At 34.6% G+C, this 17,135-nt stretch overlaps 1 protein-coding gene across 1 annotated transcript; it reads left to right on the plus strand.

Moving 5' to 3' along the window:
* The first annotated feature begins 6,537 nt into the window (after positions 1–6,537).
* LOC127977401 (centromere protein N) lies at positions 6,538–11,915 on the plus strand. The gene is made up of 10 exons (XM_052582302.1): positions 6,538–6,891; positions 7,424–7,469; positions 7,587–7,646; positions 7,799–7,872; positions 8,000–8,173; positions 8,355–8,456; positions 10,661–10,715; positions 11,010–11,119; positions 11,276–11,399; positions 11,532–11,915. Exons 1-10 carry the CDS (start codon positions 6,721–6,723, stop codon positions 11,651–11,653), a joined length of 1,038 nt encoding a protein of 345 aa, XP_052438262.1. The 5' UTR covers positions 6,538–6,720; the 3' UTR covers positions 11,654–11,915.
* The last annotated feature ends 5,220 nt before the right edge of the window (positions 11,916–17,135 follow it).

Raw genomic sequence — 17,135 nt, forward strand, 5'->3', positions numbered from 1 at the left:
AGTATGGCAGCGATGTCAGTTATTTACTTTGTTATGCAGTAACCCGTTTTAAAACTACACTATATCCAACTAGTTATTACGTCTCATATGTGGTGCATTGCGTACCCTTCACTTCTTCTTTTTCTTGTTTATTCACGAATCGTTCTTTTGGAACCCTCCGCCATCTATTGCACTGTTGATTATAGAATTCCCTACTCTGGAAAAATAATTTTTGATTTACTAAATAAATCTCATGGCCTCTTACTGCTGCCCAGTTGTAATGGGATAAATGTATTAACTTAAATAATCAAAATATATGTATTTTGTTTTTAAGAAAAACAATATTTGTATAATGTAACTTTACAATATACTAATAAAATAAAATATTATTTAAAAAAATATATATATAATTTGTAATATTAATAAAAACTGGGACTGAGAGCATTTGTGGCCATTTCCGAGATATATGAACTCTGTATACAATTATGTTTCTTTCACTTCATAATGGAGAGCAACATAATTCACATTAGATTAGTGCTTTTAATGTTTTATTATCATTTTGTTTATAATGTTTTAACGCACAAATCAGAATAAATAAATAATGATTTCTGACAAGCTTCTGACAAGCTTACAAGAATTCAAAGCAACGACACTTAGTAGTCTATTAATTCAAATGTTTAAATTTCGCTTTTGAAGATTTCCATTAAAATGAAGAAACATGAGGATGAGGCTATATGGATTCGGATTGCGTGGGGAGACAACTTCAGCAAGCCCAACCACCTTAAGCCAACTTATGTTGTGCACCACCTTCACACTTCCTATGTGTTTATATCCAACCTCATGGTCAAAATCAAGACATTTTTCTTTGTCAGGTGACATTTGATGTGTATATTCTTTTGGTCTTCTTTTCCTTTTTTAGTGTGATATGTATGTTTGTTTGTTTGTTCGAAATGTGTAGTGTATAACCAAATGTTGAGGCAACTTGATCCTCCCCAAAAAAAAAAAGTCTCACTGCAATGAGGGACTTACTTTTGAGACATGATCAGCAGGTAAACCTATCAGTTTGTTTGTTCGAAATGTGTAGTGTATAACCAAATGTTGAGACAACTTGATCCTCCCCACAAAAAAAAAAAAAAAAAAAAAAAAATGTTTTTGTTTGTTTTGTTCACTTGTTCATAGGCATTAGTAATAGCCACTAAACATGGCTCTATAAAGGATGGCCACCTAAGAACCAGGAGTCTCACTGCAATGAGGGACTTACATTTGAGACATTATCAGCAGGTAACCCATCAGGGCTCTCCAAGTGGCAAAAAATCCAAAAGTGTGCTTTACATTATAGATCATTTACCTTGTTTTTTAAAATTAAAATCTAATTTAGCCTAATTAACTAAAATAAATAAATAAATAAATAAAAAACAGTCACATTAATAGTAATACTTTTTTTTGTCCTTGCAGACAAAAACTATCTCACGGCCTCTTACTGCTGCCCAGTTGTAATGGGATAAATGTATTAACTTAAATAATCAAAATATATGTATTTTGTTTTTAAGAAAAACAATATTTGTATAATGTAACTTTACAATATACTTATAGGCCTACTAATAAAATAAAATATTATTTAAAAAATATATATATAATTTGTAGTATTAATAAAAACTGGGACTGAGAGCATTCATGGCCATTTCCGAGATATATGAACTCTGTATATATTATGTTTCTTTCACTTCATAATGGAGAGCAACATAATTCACATTAGATTAGTGCTTTTAATGTTTTATTATCATTTTGTTTATAATGTTTTAACGCACAAACCAGAATAAATAAATAATGATTTCTGACAAGCTTCGTGACTGTTCTTTCTTAATACAGCACTAATGTAAACAGACTAAATTGTTTAATCAACATTCACAATTACATTCGCTTTCAATTTGTGAGGACTCGAATGCACTATAATAATTATAGGTGCGTTCCGTTCGACCGTAAGTGTACTGCGAAGTGGACTTCACAGGGTATTCCGTGAGATTCCAATCCGAAGGGAGCGAACATGATCAGTTCGAAGGGCACTGAGCATGGCACAGGGAATAAGGGAACATCTATACATCACTTCACAGGAGTCGCCATCCTCCTAAATAATTTCAAAGGTCATATTGTGTCCCATATGGCAGATGAATTTGGTCACTGGTTGATTCTTATCACAAACATAGATGGTCTGAAATTCATCTTAGTCAACATTTATGGATATAACATCAGTAAAGAAAACCGAAACCTACTTGAACAAATTGGTTTAGAGTTAGACAATCTTAAACTAACACACTCGACTGATAACATCATCATTGGTGGCGACTTAAATCTAGTTCATGATGAATCTCTTGATAAATATCCTTGCAGATACTCTGTTAGTCATCCAAACACCATATTCACCAACTTCTGCGAAAAACAAAATTTAGTTGATGCTTGGAGACACTTAAATCCAGAAATATCGAAATACTCCTGGGTTAGTTCAAGCCACAATTATAAATCCAGAATTGATCACTGGTTAATTGCAAATAATTTGCTAGTTTATAATATTAGTTCTGATATCTCTGCTGCACCACTAACAGATCATAGTGTTATTCTACTACAGATCAAACCCAATGACAACAATGTCCACTCACACACATATTGGAAATTCAATTCCAGTCTGCTGAAAAATAATGAATATTGCCAAAAAAATCAAATTATTAATTAAAGAATATGCCAATTCTAAGGAGCTAACAACTGCTACCAAAAAGTGGGAATTCCTAAAATATAAAATACACCAATTTACCATCTCATTCAGTAAAATGATTAAAAAAGATAGTGAAAAACAAGAGGTAGACATTATTAATCAGTTAAATATGTACTGCAATAGACCAAACCCAACTGAAGACGATAGACAGAAGATTTTAAGCCTCCAACCTAAACTAGATGAAATTTACAGTCGTAAGGCCCAAGGGGCATTTATTAGATCCAGAGCTAAGTGGATAGAGGAGGGGGAAAAAATTCATCGTATTTCTGTGGTCTAGAAAGAAGAAGGCAGGAAAAAAATAGCATCAGATCCCGGATGGTTGATAATAATGAAGTCACAGATGAAAAAGTGATCTCTTCAGAAATCTGGAAATTCTATAGCCAGCTCTATAGCTCTAAATTTTCTAGCATGGACTGTGAGAATTTTTTTCAGGATATAGCAAAACATATACCAAAAATAGACGATGGCCTCAAACAAACATGTGATAATCAAATTACTATTACAGAACTAGACGCAGTAATTGGTCGTCTCTCTCTTAACAAAGCCCCTGGTTCAGATGGTCTCACAGGTGACTTTTACAGACATTTTTGGGTAGATTTAAGAGACCTGCTGCTAATAGTCTTTACTGAAATATTCGAAACATGTGTGCTTCCACCAACATTGAGACATGGAGTTATCATCTCTATCCCAAAACCTAGGAAAGATCACAGAATTATAGATAACAGAAGACCCGTTACACTCAGAAATTCAGACTACAAACTCCTAACTTATATCTTTGCTTCTCGTCTTCAAACAGGGATTTCAGATATTATATCAGATACACAGTCAGGGTTTTTAAAAGGAAGATCAATCCATAATAATATAAGACTGGTATTGGACATTATCGAGTATAGAAGCCAAATAGAGGATGATGGTTTCCTTCTCTTTCTAGACTTCTATAAAGCATTTGACTCCGTGGAGCATCTATTTATTCTCTCGGTGCTTAAACTATTTGGGTTTGGAATCAAATTTTGTGAATGGGTTGGTGGTTTATATCAAGATATTAGTAGCTGTGTCCTATTACCTAGTGGTACCACCCCAAGCTTCAAGATTAATGTGGGTATCCCTCAAGGTTGCCCCATCTCACCATACCTATTCATCTTAGCCACAGAAATGCTAGCAATCTATATTAAAAACTGTAATGATATTAAAAAACTTAATGTACTGGGCACTGACATAATAATCAGCCAACTAGCGGATGACACGACAATATTCTTAAAAGATAGATACCAAATTTCTACAATTATTTCCAAAATTGAAAAATTCTCGAAAGCTTCAGGTCTAACATTAAACTTAAAAAAATGTGAATTGCTTGCTGTACACAACACTTCACTGAAAAAAATTTGTAATATCCCTATTAAATCAGAAATCAAATACCTGGGAATTTACCTTTCCAAGGACCAAAAACAAAGCCAACTTCTGAATGTAGAAAATAAAATTAAAGAATGCAAATCAAGATTAAATAGATGGCTACAGAGGGACTTATCAATTCTAGGTCGAATTTACCTTACTAAAATGGAATGTATATCAAGGTGTATTTACCCAGCCTATTCTAATGCCATTTCAAACAAATTGATTAAATCTATCAACCAAATCAACCTAAACTTAATTTGGAGAAACAGACCACATTATATGAAAAAAGGCAATATGGTTAAAGACACAAAGGATGGAGGACTAAAAGTTATTGATTTTGACTGCCTTAATGGAACCTTAAAAATAAATTGGTTAAAATCTTGAATCAAACACAGCAACTCATTCTGGTATTGTATACCAAAGACCTTATTCAAGAAAATTGGAGGTTTAGAATTTCTTCTTAGAGCGGACTTTAATGTTAATAAATTACCTATATCATTGTCAGAGTTTCACAAACAAATACTCTTGTATTGGAAAATGTTATACGTACATAACTTTTCACCCCATACATCTGTTCTCTGGAACAACAGGTATATTTTGCACCGTAACCGATCTCTGTTCTTTGAGGATTGGTATGTGAGAAACATATGGTCCATGGCCGACTTAATGGATACCAACAGACAATTTTTAAATTATGAACAATTTTGCATCAAACATAATTTCAAACCCTCAAAATCTGATTTTTTTACATTAAATAAAGCACTACCCCAAGCTTTTGTCCTTCTAACAAGAAGCATTTTGACATATTATACGATACAACCACAATTGGCCCCACTATCAATTCAAGGGATCTATATTCTGGATAAAAAATGCACTAACCACTTTGTTAGAAAATGTTTTATTGATTATCTTTACCCTGAAAGCCAAAATAAAAATAACATCCTACAAAAATTTGATAAAGATTCAATCATTAAACTAAGAACAATGTATTTAACTCTCCCTATACCTCCCAAAGTGAAAGAAACACACTTCAAAGTAATGAATAATATTTACCCCTCTAAAGATTTACTGAATGTTCGCTTTGGTATAGAGGATAATACATGCACATTCTGTGAAAATGATGTTGAAACTACGGACCATGTGTTTTTCTCATGTAATGTGATTCAGACATTTTGGTGTGAGATATATAAATGGATTAAGCAACAGATGTCTTCATTCCCAACCTCTTTCTCTAGTGATGACATAACGTTTGGATTGATTTTGAAAAACAAGAATGATGAGCTCTGTATTAATACAATCGTATGTCTAGCTAAATTCTTCATTCACAAATGTAGAATTGTGAAATCATCTCCCAAATTTGTTGTTTTTTTAAATGAATTTAAACTATATGTGAAATCTTTAAAAATCTTGAAAGGTCCTAAAGCACAAAAAATATTTGATACCCTAAAACACTTCCCAACTGAGGTTGATAGATGAGTAATGACTGAATTCTCCCCTCATGTCATGTATGTATTATAATCTCCTTTTGTTTTTTTGTTTTTTTATAAATCTTTTTATTTTTGTTACTAAGACTATATATTTTCCTGTCTGTATTAAGAGCTGCTCCCTCAGGCTATATATTTTCTGTATCCTATTATGAAGAAACTGACTTTATGCAGCCATGTTTGTTTGTAAATCTTTATATCTTCAATAAAAAAATAAATACAAATAAAAATAAAAAAAACATCACTTCACATGAAGTGGAGAGCGATTATCCCCCAACTGTCATTGCGCGCAGCACGTCATCACCAGTCAGAACGGCCGTCTTCGCTGTCTTCGTTCATATTCATTATGGATTGTAAAAAGGTATGATAATGTAAAAGTGGCTAGAAGCAGAAGAGGCTCTGCCATTTTTCTTTATTTTACTTTATTTACCTCAGTGTTTACTATACGGCGGTGCGCAGGAAGAAGGCGCACGAGACCGCTATGCAATTATATGACCATTTATTAAAAACACATAGAGGCTATATTTTCATATTTGCATGACAGCAGGGCTTCAATTCTGTTAATAGTCAAGTAATAGCAGCAATTGTCAATTAAAGTGTATAATAAACATACGTTTTTCATTATATAGTACTCAATTATTTTTTTATTGTATAGTGTACATATTTTAAATGTGATTGTAAATAAAAATGTAAATATGAATTTAGTCTTATATATTTATATAACCTGCGCGACCCCATCGGTGACTTTCTTTGATTACGTTTGCAGGGCGTTCCAAATGAGCGGTTATTGTCAGTGAAGTCCACTTCAACTGATATACCGTGCTCAGGGAGTAGGGAGCAGTGAACACTGCTTAGGGACCCTGTCGAATGGTACGCACCTTATGTTGCATATGAAAGACTTTTATGTCATTGCCCGCCCGCTTTAGACCGGAACTTCCGGTTCATATATCTATTTGATTTCTGGCGGTTTGTTTTGTACGTCTAAAACGCGAAAGATATGAAAGATCTTTTTATTATTTTTTTTATCGTCGAATAACCACTGATCTCTAATAGAGGACATATATATACATCAGTGCTTAGAACACTTTCGTCTGTACGATGGACGCACTAGCCACATCAATTCTAAATCGGATAATCCGGAGAATACCGAACAAAAATATTGAAAGTCTTTTGAAGAAATGGAACTGTTTATCAGCAGATCAACTGCGTGCCCTGGATTACACACGACCCAAATGGATGATAGTGGAACATATCGTCAGTTTCTGTGAGGTGAGGTAACGTTACGTTAACGTAAATCCATTAAATGTTGATATTTTTTCAACAGTTAACGTTATGTGTGAATAAACTCCGTTAAATGGCGTAACGTACTAACGTTACCACAGACCGTTTATTTGCCTTCTTTTTTACTCCTCAATTATTTTCGGTGAATGCAATATGACCTAATCCAAACACATTCGATTTAATTGAAAGCTTTAGCTTATGTTTTAACAACAACAGCAACAACAAGGCCAGAAAATGATTGTTATCCAGGATATGGTAATGGTAACTAATAGTAATTGTCTTAGTACGGTCATCCAGCAGACTTCTATATTATTTACATAGCGGTGTCTTGAAACATATCATGAATTTCTGATTAAAAAATAAGTAAATAAATAAATAAAGTAATAGGTTATGAAGCAAAACGACACTTTTGAGTTGACATTATTATTAATTTGGTTCTGGGATTCCTATCAGAACAGGCAGCGAGTTTTAGAGTAAACGTTAACTAAAATGACTGCAAAATCTCTCTCTTCCTCTCTAGGAGAACAGACTTAACCTGAAGCACATCACAACTTTGGAAATGATCTGTGAGTGAAATTGACTTTTAAAAAAAAAATAAAAAAAAATAAAAGTCAAGATTTATAGTAATTTTAAAGTACATATCTGAATTAACCCACTGAGCTTGACATGTCTTCTCCCATTAGATCATATAGAAAACCCTAATCAAGGCACCTGGCATGCATGCCAGCTCGCTGAGGCACAGGGTAAGAGTGTTTTATTTATGCATTTCATTGTTATACTGATTTGAAGGAATGTACAGTCAGCATCGCTTGCCACATGTAAGTGTATGGTTCTTTTGACTTGTTTAGAGAAATGAATCATTATCTAAAGAAGTTCCTTTTTGTTTTTTCCACAGATGATGCAGTTTGTGTAGAGTTGACACAGTTTAAAGAGCAGTTTAAGGCACACTTGCATGGAGTCATTCGGCATGTAATAACACAACTTAATTTGGCATTTAAGCTTTCAAATCCAACTAAACTTTTTTTTCAGTTTAAGAATTCAAAGTAACGTCACTTAGTAGTCTATTAATTCAAATCTTTACATTTTGCTTTTGAAGATTTCCATTAAGATGAAGAAACATGAGGATGAGGCTATATGGATTCGGATTGCGTGGGGAGACAACTTCAGTAAACCCAACCACCTTAAGCCAACTTATGTTGTGCACCACCTTCACACTTCCTATGTGTTTATATCCAACCTCATGGTCAAACACAAGATATTTCTTTGTCAGGTGACATTTGATGTGTATATTCTTTTGGTCTTCCTTTCCTTTTTTTAGTGTGATATGTATGTATGTTTGTTTGTTTGTTTGTTTGTTCGAAATGTGTAGTGTATAACCAAATGTTGAGGCAACTTGATCCTCCCCACAAAAAAAAAAAATGTTTTTGTTTGTTTTGTTCACTTGTTCATAGGCATTAGTAATAGCCACTAAACATGGCTATATAAAGGATGGCCACCTGAGCACCAGGAGTCTCACTGCAATGAGGGACTTACTTTTGAGACATTATCAGCAGGTAACCCATCAGGGCTCTCCAAGTGGCAAAAAATCCAAAAGTGTGCTTTACATTATAGATCATTTACCTTGTTTTTTTTTTTTTATTATTAAAATCTAATTCAGCCTAATTAACTGCATGTGTTTGTATGTTTGCATTTTCATATTCAAGTTTTATTAAAATTAACGTGTTAGTTGTGGTGATGCACTTGTCAAGAATTATTGAATTACTATAGAATACACTACAAAGGAAAAATGTTGCGGTCCGATTGACAGGGTCCCTATGCAGTGTTCACTGCTCCCTAACCACAGAATATCCATTGAAATTTACTTTGCTAACAAAATTAACTTTGCTCATTTGGAATACACTGGAACGTCATTAAAGAAAATTAATGACAGGGTCACGCAGATTATAAAATAACATAAATATTGTCAATTATTTTACTTTTTTAATTTGTGTGTGTGTGGCTCTGTCAGTTTTTATTTTACTTTATGTACCTTAAGTAATGTTATGAAGCTGCGTGTGGGAAAGAAAGTATGAGGTGAGAACACTACAATCTGATAACAGTCTAAACATATAAATTTTGGTTACATTTATTAGATACATAATTGCTTATATATACAGTACAGACCAAAAGTTTGGACACACCTTCTCATTCAAAGAGTTTTCTTTATTTTCATGACTATGAAAATTGTAGATTCAAACTGAAGGCATCAAAACTATGAATTAACACATGTGGAATAATATATGGAATTATATACATAACAAAAAAAGTGTGAAACAACTGAAAATATGTTGTATTCTAGGTTCTTCAAAGTAGCCACCTTTTGCTTTGATTACTGCTTTGCACACTCTTGGCATTCTCTTGATGAGCTTCAAGAGGTAGTCACCTGAAATGGTCTTCCAACAGTCTTGAAGGAGTTCCCAGAGAGATGCTTAGCACTTATTGGCCCTTTTGCCTTCTGTCTGCAGTCCAGCTCACCCCTGAACCATCTCGATTGGGTTCAGGTCCGGTGACTGTGGAGGCCAGGTCATCTGGCTCAGCACCCCATCACTCTCCTTCTTGGTCAAATAGCTCTTGATGCCTTCAGCATGACTCTACAATTTTCATAGTCATGAAAATAAAGAAAACTTATTTAAAGAGAAGGTGTGTCCAAACTTTTGGTCTGTACTGTATATATGCTATATATATATATATATATATATATATATATATATATATATATATATATATATATATATATATATATATATATATATATTTACACACACATGTATGCAATGTATATACATAAAAACTATTTTATATATATATATATATATATATATATATTTTTATATATATATATAATATAAAATTTATACGTTTAGACTGTTACCAGATTGTAGTGTTCTCGTCTCATACTTTCTTTCCCACACACAGCTTCATAACGTTACTTGAGGTAAATAAAGTAAAATAAAAACTGACAGAGCCTCAGCTGGTTTTCGCTGGTTTTACTTAGTTTCACCTATGTAACATCACCATAACCATTGATAAATACTCTTAATTTGTATAATAATAACAACATTTACTGCAACCACTTTCATTGCAGCTTTAAAAAACTTTTTCAATCACTCCATCATTAGTACTACTGGTGACACGTTGTGCAATTACAGTTGGGTGCTTTTCCTTCTCCACATCCTGTTAAGCGATGAATCAATGTTCCCTTATTCCCTATGCCTTTCGCCATGCCCTTCAAACTGAACATGTTCGCTCCTATGGGATTGAAATCTCACTTAAGATAACGGAATACAGTCAAATGGAACGTACCTCTGCTTTTTCACGGTCTCAATTTTAGTCCAAAAATAACATAATTTCCATTTATGTTGTTCTGCCTACTAGAAGATTCAAGATTTTTAATTGTCACATGCATGGTTATATGGAGAGCATATGACCAGCAGTCAAATGTAAGAACGCGGGCATACCCTGACCACATCCTAATGTGTTTTGAGTCGTCTATATCCAAAGATGTCAATGTCAAGAATGCATTAAAGGCAATATTGGAGAATGAAAACATTGTTAAATTTTTAATTTACTAATGAATTAGTTGTGATTTTTTTTCAAAGTAACAAAGTAAATGCTAGAAAATTTCACTTGCATAATAAACAAACTTATTTTATGTATATTTATTTATTTTCAATTTAATTATCATTTATTTATTTTGGGGGTATTTTTTTACTGATAGGTTTTTCCAAATGAACACTCAAGAATCCCACAGGAAAGAAACACCCTTTCATCCCGTATGTACATGTTTTTATTTTTGTGTATCTTACATAAGAATCAAAGCTATTGATGTGGGTAGATAGAGTATTCCAGTCAAATTTAAATACTGTTCCAAATCGGCAATAAACATTGTTTATAGCCTGTTGCCCACATTACAATTTATGAAACTTGTGTTGTGTTAACAGACATTCTTTTTAATTTCATCACGGCTATGCGTTGCTATTGTGAAAGCATTGAGTAAATAGATGTGATATAACTTAACTATAATTAATCTATGTAGTTTTGTTGGCCTTTTCTTATATTTTTTACAGATCCCTGTATTGGAAAGGAACACGGTGACCATGAAGAGATGAGACATCAGATGTCCTGTGAGGCATTTGGACACAGTCCTTCACCTAAGCTAGAAACAGCAGTGTATAGAGTGAGTGTAAACCGGTGATCTCACATAACCACCTTTAGATTGAATATCAGTAATTTATTTGTTATATAAAATACATATATTTCATTTCAACTAGCCACAACAACAAGCCTCTTGAAATTCATAAATGAGCTTTATGGATCCTCTGTTTTCTCCTAGCTTGAGACAAGGTACAGGGGAAATGGCAACAACACCCTTAGTGACAGAGAGGAGTTCTTCAGAGGGGTGGTCAGGTTCTCAAGCAGCAGTCTGCTAGATTCCTTGCGCCACTGTGTTGCTTCAGGTGAGAGTTGACAAACCTTTCACTTGACACAAGTCAATATTGTCTGAAATACCCTACGCTTACCACTCTGGCTGTCAGCTTTTGTTTTTTGCTTCACTGCAGTTAATAAAGTATTTTGTTTTCTTTTGGCAGGCATGGCTGAAGGTCCAGTAACTCCACTATTGTCAGCCATCATTCAGAGAGGAAGGAATTATTTTGTGATCACAGACAAAAGCCCTGGTGTTTCCAGCCAAGCATCAGCACAGAGAGCCTGATCACAACAGACATTATAGAGAAAGATCAATTCACCCAGGATGTGCATACATGAGAATATATATTTTGCATCCTGCAAACCATAAAAAACAGAGTAGTCATGTTTCTAGTCTATCAGTAAGAGGACATGTCTGAGACTGCTGTAATGATCAGTGATTCAGCAAAGAGAGACAAAATGTTTTTACAGTTAACATTGGTAATACAGCATGTATTATTTTTTAGCATAATTGGAGCATGGTTTAAATAAAGGTTTTGATATAAGAATGTTTTCCACCGAATTTTTTGTATACGTCTAAACAACTTTCTTGCATTATGCAACCAGGCAATATTGCATGACAGGATTCAATAATAAATGTTTACAATGGAAATTCAAATTTGATTCACACTTGCTATTTTGTAACTATGAATCCTTATCCTAATACCACATTTTTGGCTAAAATAAAATTGGTAACATCAAAGAAAAACAAATCTGAACGCCTCTAACACTGAACATTTGCTTTTGTTCTATAAAAGTAAACGTGTTGAAAATACACTAAATCTGTATATCAACAGAATTTCCAGGGCATTTTGTGAGACGGCACCAATTAATGGAGTGAAATACTTTGAGGAATAGAAACGCTACTTAAATCCAAAAATTTATTATCAACATAATTCAAATAAATACTATAAGATTTTCATAATTTGTAAATATATCAATACATGTGAGAACAAGGTCTGTTTTGAGGACAAGTACAACTGAGAAAAGATGCATGTCAAGTTTGATTTCTTTTGAATATTGGACTCCAGCTCCATATCCCGTCAGAACTTGAGTTTTGTCCGGTATCCGAAACCATTCAGCAGAGCTTTGTCTGAAACCAAAATCAGTTAACCGCAAATCTTACCTGATATCTAAAATCAATAATGCTGTCTATTTTGTATACAACTGTAACCAAGTCTTCTATCAGCCTGAGAGGCTGACTGATAAAGGGAAGAAAAGAGAAAGCTGCTCTGACACAATCTGTATTGTATGAAGGGCTATATTTATAAAAGGTGACTTGACTTGAAAGCAGGATTTAAGGATTAATATTAGTTGCATAGGCATATATTTTAACACTCAGACTAGCACATCACTCTGACGCATAGGTGGAGGGTGAACCAACTCCAGGGTAATAACCCTGAAAGGAGAGGATGAAGTGGATGCCATGATCAGATCATGTCCTTCCTTCTCTATATTAATTATTTCATTAATATTTTGTATGACTATTAATCAAGTTATTAATCAGTATTTAACCTCCAATATTGTTTGATGATTTAACTAAATAAGTAAAAGCCATCTATACTTGTATAGATAGAGAATGCATATATATATATATATATATATATATATATATATATATATATATATATATATATATATCCTTTTAGAAGTGCTATGAGTTAAGAGTGACAGGCATGAGGGTATTCCTTCTCCTAGGATCACAAGGCCAGGCTAAAAGGGTCAGGGTGACCTATCATCTACGTGCACTACGAGAGATGAAGAGAACTGTGACATTTAGAGATGTATACTAGACATTAAGAATCCTGTTCTATCCTGTATTTCTATTCTTTAAGATTAATGTCTCCTTGTTATGTGTTTGTATCCAACCGTAATGATAAGACACTTGCCAGTGCTAGAAAACCTTGAAATTTAGATAAGGGCTCTTTGTTTATGTGTGTGTCAGCACCTATGCTCTGTGAGAAGACCATTTTCTGCTAAGACCCTTACCTGAGATGAGGTGTTTTCTTTGCCATTGCTGATGCCTGCTACAATCATTGGAGATATGCTTGGGATGTGTATGTCCATATGTGGAGACTGTCTAAGTTTATCTAGGTTTTGGAACCAATCAGATTTCTGCTGGCCAGCGCTTTGATGCAATTAGTATCTGTCTGGAGTATAATTGTTGGTGATTTTTAGTTGTACGCAGAACTCCGTCAAAGTACTGAAGCTGACTTCTGCTTATGAAACTGTAAATTATTTTCTTCAAGTAAAATTATTATTCATTGAACGCATCTCTGACTCCTGGTCTTCATTGCAACACACCTGGTCCTTGAAATATAACTGTTATTCCCCTACAACTTGCATCACAAACCCATAATTTTAGGCAAGTACCAGATGGGTGTCATGTCATAAAATATTTTAATATGACTGAAACTGTATTTAATGTGATTACAATTTAATTTTAAAAATGAAAGATTGTAAGTTACACTTTTATTTCTGCATGCGAAAACTCCAGTGTTTCAGGATGACTCAGCTGAAAGTCTCAATTGGCTGTGGCATTTACACAAACCACAGCACTGGGCCAGATAACCTGGCAGCATCACTGCATAGAATTGACATAGACGTATACATTTCTTGATGCAGCAGCAGATTTCTCTGGATTATTTTGTCAATTAAATAAAAGTTAAATAAATTTAGCAAATCTCAGATTTTTTATTTTTATTGCATTTTACAAAACAGCTTTTACTGATTTGGGGTTATAAAAGAAATAAATTTGATGTCCTCCAGTAAATTCATGAATGTAACTGTTTGACATTGCCTCTTTTGCCTATTTTCTCTTCCAGGAACATGATTTTATGAAAAAATAAATACAATTTCATAATTCGTAGTTTTATAACCTAGATGTCTTCTTTCTTCTTCTCTTTTTACACTACCTATCTTCTCAACTCCTTTTACAAAGAGCTTATGTAGATCAGTGCCTCTAAGAATATGATCACCGAGCCATTTTGTCCACAGAATGGCCATATGCTCCTTCCATGATATAATCACTTCACATACTGCACAGAAAATCAGATAGTGCACGCGAGTCTGACAAGTTGTTTTGAGTGTTCAGAAATGTGCATACCACAATCCAGTTTGTGAAACCTAGCCTTTGCTTGTAAGAGGACATTAGCCAAAGGAGAGCTTACAGCAGCTTCATCATCTCAGGTCAATGTCTACTTTGCTGAAATTGTCTCAAGTCCTTAACTCTTTTTAAGGGTGCAGCCTCTATTACCATAAATCCTAACTCGGTGTGAGGTTTGTGTCACAAAACAAGATGCATTGCCAGTATGAACCGATACAGCAGTTGGAGAATGGAGCGCGTTGTTTGACCTTGAAATGCATCCCCACTATTACTAAATCAAGCTTGACTGCTTTTCCCTGTGTTCACTCAGTACATTCTCAAACATTACTAACAGACAACCATCAAGTTCAATAAACAGACTCCACTAATTTCAGTGGGGGGAGTACTGCTTTTATGTGTTTGTGAATGTGCTCGAGGCTAATGATTAAAGAAAATTTTAAACTAATAGGCCATCCCTCTGAATCAGACTCCCTCTGAATTTCCCAAACCTGTCCCCTGGATGTGTGTGGAAAATAATTACCTCTGAGAGATTAGTGCTCTTACAATGACTCTTTCTATTAAAGTCAAGTCAAGTCACCTGTATTTATATAGCGCTTTAAACAAAATACATTGCGTCAAAGCAACTGAACAACATTCATTAGGAAAACAGTGTGTCAATAATGCAAAAGGATAGTTAAAGGCAGTTCATCATTGAATTCAGTGATGTCATCTCTGTTCAGTTAAATAGTGTCTGTGCATTTATTTGCAATCAAGTCAACGATATCGCTGTAGATGAAGTGACCCCAACTAAGCAAGCCAGAGGCGACAGCGGCAAGGAACCAAAACTCCATCGGTGACAGAATGGAGAAAAAAACCTTGGGAGAAACCAGACTCAGCTGGTGGGCTAGTTCTCCTCTGACCAGATGAAACCAGTAGTTCAATTCCAGGCTGCAGCAAAGTTAGATTGTGCAGAAGAATCATCTGTTTCCTGTGGTCTTGTCCTGATGCTCCTCTGAGACAAGGTCTTTACAGGGGATCTGTATCTGGGGCTCTAGTTGTCCTGGTCTCCGCTGTCTTTCAGGGCAGTAAAGGTCCTTGGTGCTGATCCACCATCTGGTCTGGATACGTACTGGATCCGGGTGACTGCAGTGACCCTCTGATCTGGATACAGACTGGATCTGGTGGCTATGGTGACCTCGGAATAAGAGAGAAACAGACAAATATTAGCGTAGATGCCATTCTTCTAATGATGTAGCAAGTACATAGGGTGTTATGGGAAGTGTTCCCGGTTCCGGTTTACCTAATTAATGCAGCCTAAAAATCCTTTAACAGTTTGGATATTAAAATAATATTAGTATGTTATGTTTAAGCCAGGTTAAAGAGATGGGTCTTTAATCTAGATATAAACAGCAAGAGTGTGTCTGCCTCCCGAACAATGTTAGGTAGGTTATTCCAGAGTTTAGGCGCCAAATAGGAAAAGGATCTGCTGCCCGTAGGTGATTTTGATATTCTAGGTATTAACAAATTGCCTGAGTTTTGAGAACGTAGCGGACATAGAGGATTATAATGTAAAAGGAGCTCATTCAAATACTGCAGTGCTAAACCATTCATTGCTTTATAAGTAATAAGCAATATTTTAAAATCTATACGATGTTTGATAGGGAGCCAGTGCAGTGTTGACAGGACCCGGTCCTCAATAACCTTGAGGTCATAAATGCATGAATTAACATTTCTGCATTTGACATTGAGAGCATAGGCCGAAATTTAGATATATTTTTGAGATGGAAAAATGCAGTTTTACAAATGCTAAAAACGTGGCTTTCTAAGGAAAGATTGCGATCAAATAGCACACCTAGGTTCCTAACTGATGACGAAGAATTGACAGAGCAACCATCAAGTCTTAAACAGAGAGTGGAAGGTAATGGAGCCTTTTCATGACAGCATCATTGAATGTTTCGCTGAAACATTGAAAGGAGAACGGCATGCATCTCAATGATCATTTCACTGGTGGTATCTGCTTACAGACAAGCAGAGCTTATTTAGGATGAGGGATTGTCCTGAAGGACAAATATTCAGAGGGGATAGCATTTTGCACCCACAATGCTGTAAAAACAGATTTCACAGGTCCTTCCTGTTCATCCATAGAAATCATGAAAATATATACTAGATTTTATGTCAATAATGAAACAGGTTTTTAACTTGTGTGTGAATAATCACAATATGGTATATATATTTTTCACATTATGATTCACTTTTGTTGCAGTTTCTACTTTGAACCTTTGAACAGCCTTTCAGAATATTTTGTTTTTGATTGCTTATAGGAGGAAATATTCTAGAATCTTTAGTTCATTTTAGTGATGTTGCTCACTTAGTGCACTCTGAGGCTGGGTTACGGCAGGAAGGGCATCCTGCGAGAAATGTGCAAAAACTGGTTGTGCGGATCGCTCCGCTGTGGCGACCCCTGATAAAAGGAGCAAGCGAGAAAAGATGGAAGAGAGAGAGTGGCGTTGCTCACTTCTGTTGTATACTTTATATGTTGGGCTTTATTATTGTATGTTATCAGCAACTTGTGATTGCTAGGGGTTGCTCAATTGGACCCTTTCCACAGACTGCAATTATGTGTTTCAATCAAATTATATTACCT

This window comes from Carassius gibelio, chromosome B18 (assembly GCF_023724105.1).
Source record: "Carassius gibelio isolate Cgi1373 ecotype wild population from Czech Republic chromosome B18, carGib1.2-hapl.c, whole genome shotgun sequence".
Taxonomy (NCBI): domain Eukaryota; kingdom Metazoa; phylum Chordata; class Actinopteri; order Cypriniformes; family Cyprinidae; genus Carassius; species Carassius gibelio.

Coding starts and splice junctions, on each gene's coding strand:
- LOC127977401 (XM_052582302.1), top strand. CDS start 6,721: ATGGACGCACTAGCCACATCAATTCTAAATCGGATAATCCGGAGAATA. Junction 7,470..7,586: donor CACAACTTTGGAAATGATCT/GTGAGTGAAATT, acceptor TTCTCCCATTAG/ATCATATAGAAAACCCTAAT. Junction 7,873..7,999: donor TGCATGGAGTCATTCGGCAT/GTAATAACACAA, acceptor TTGCTTTTGAAG/ATTTCCATTAAGATGAAGAA.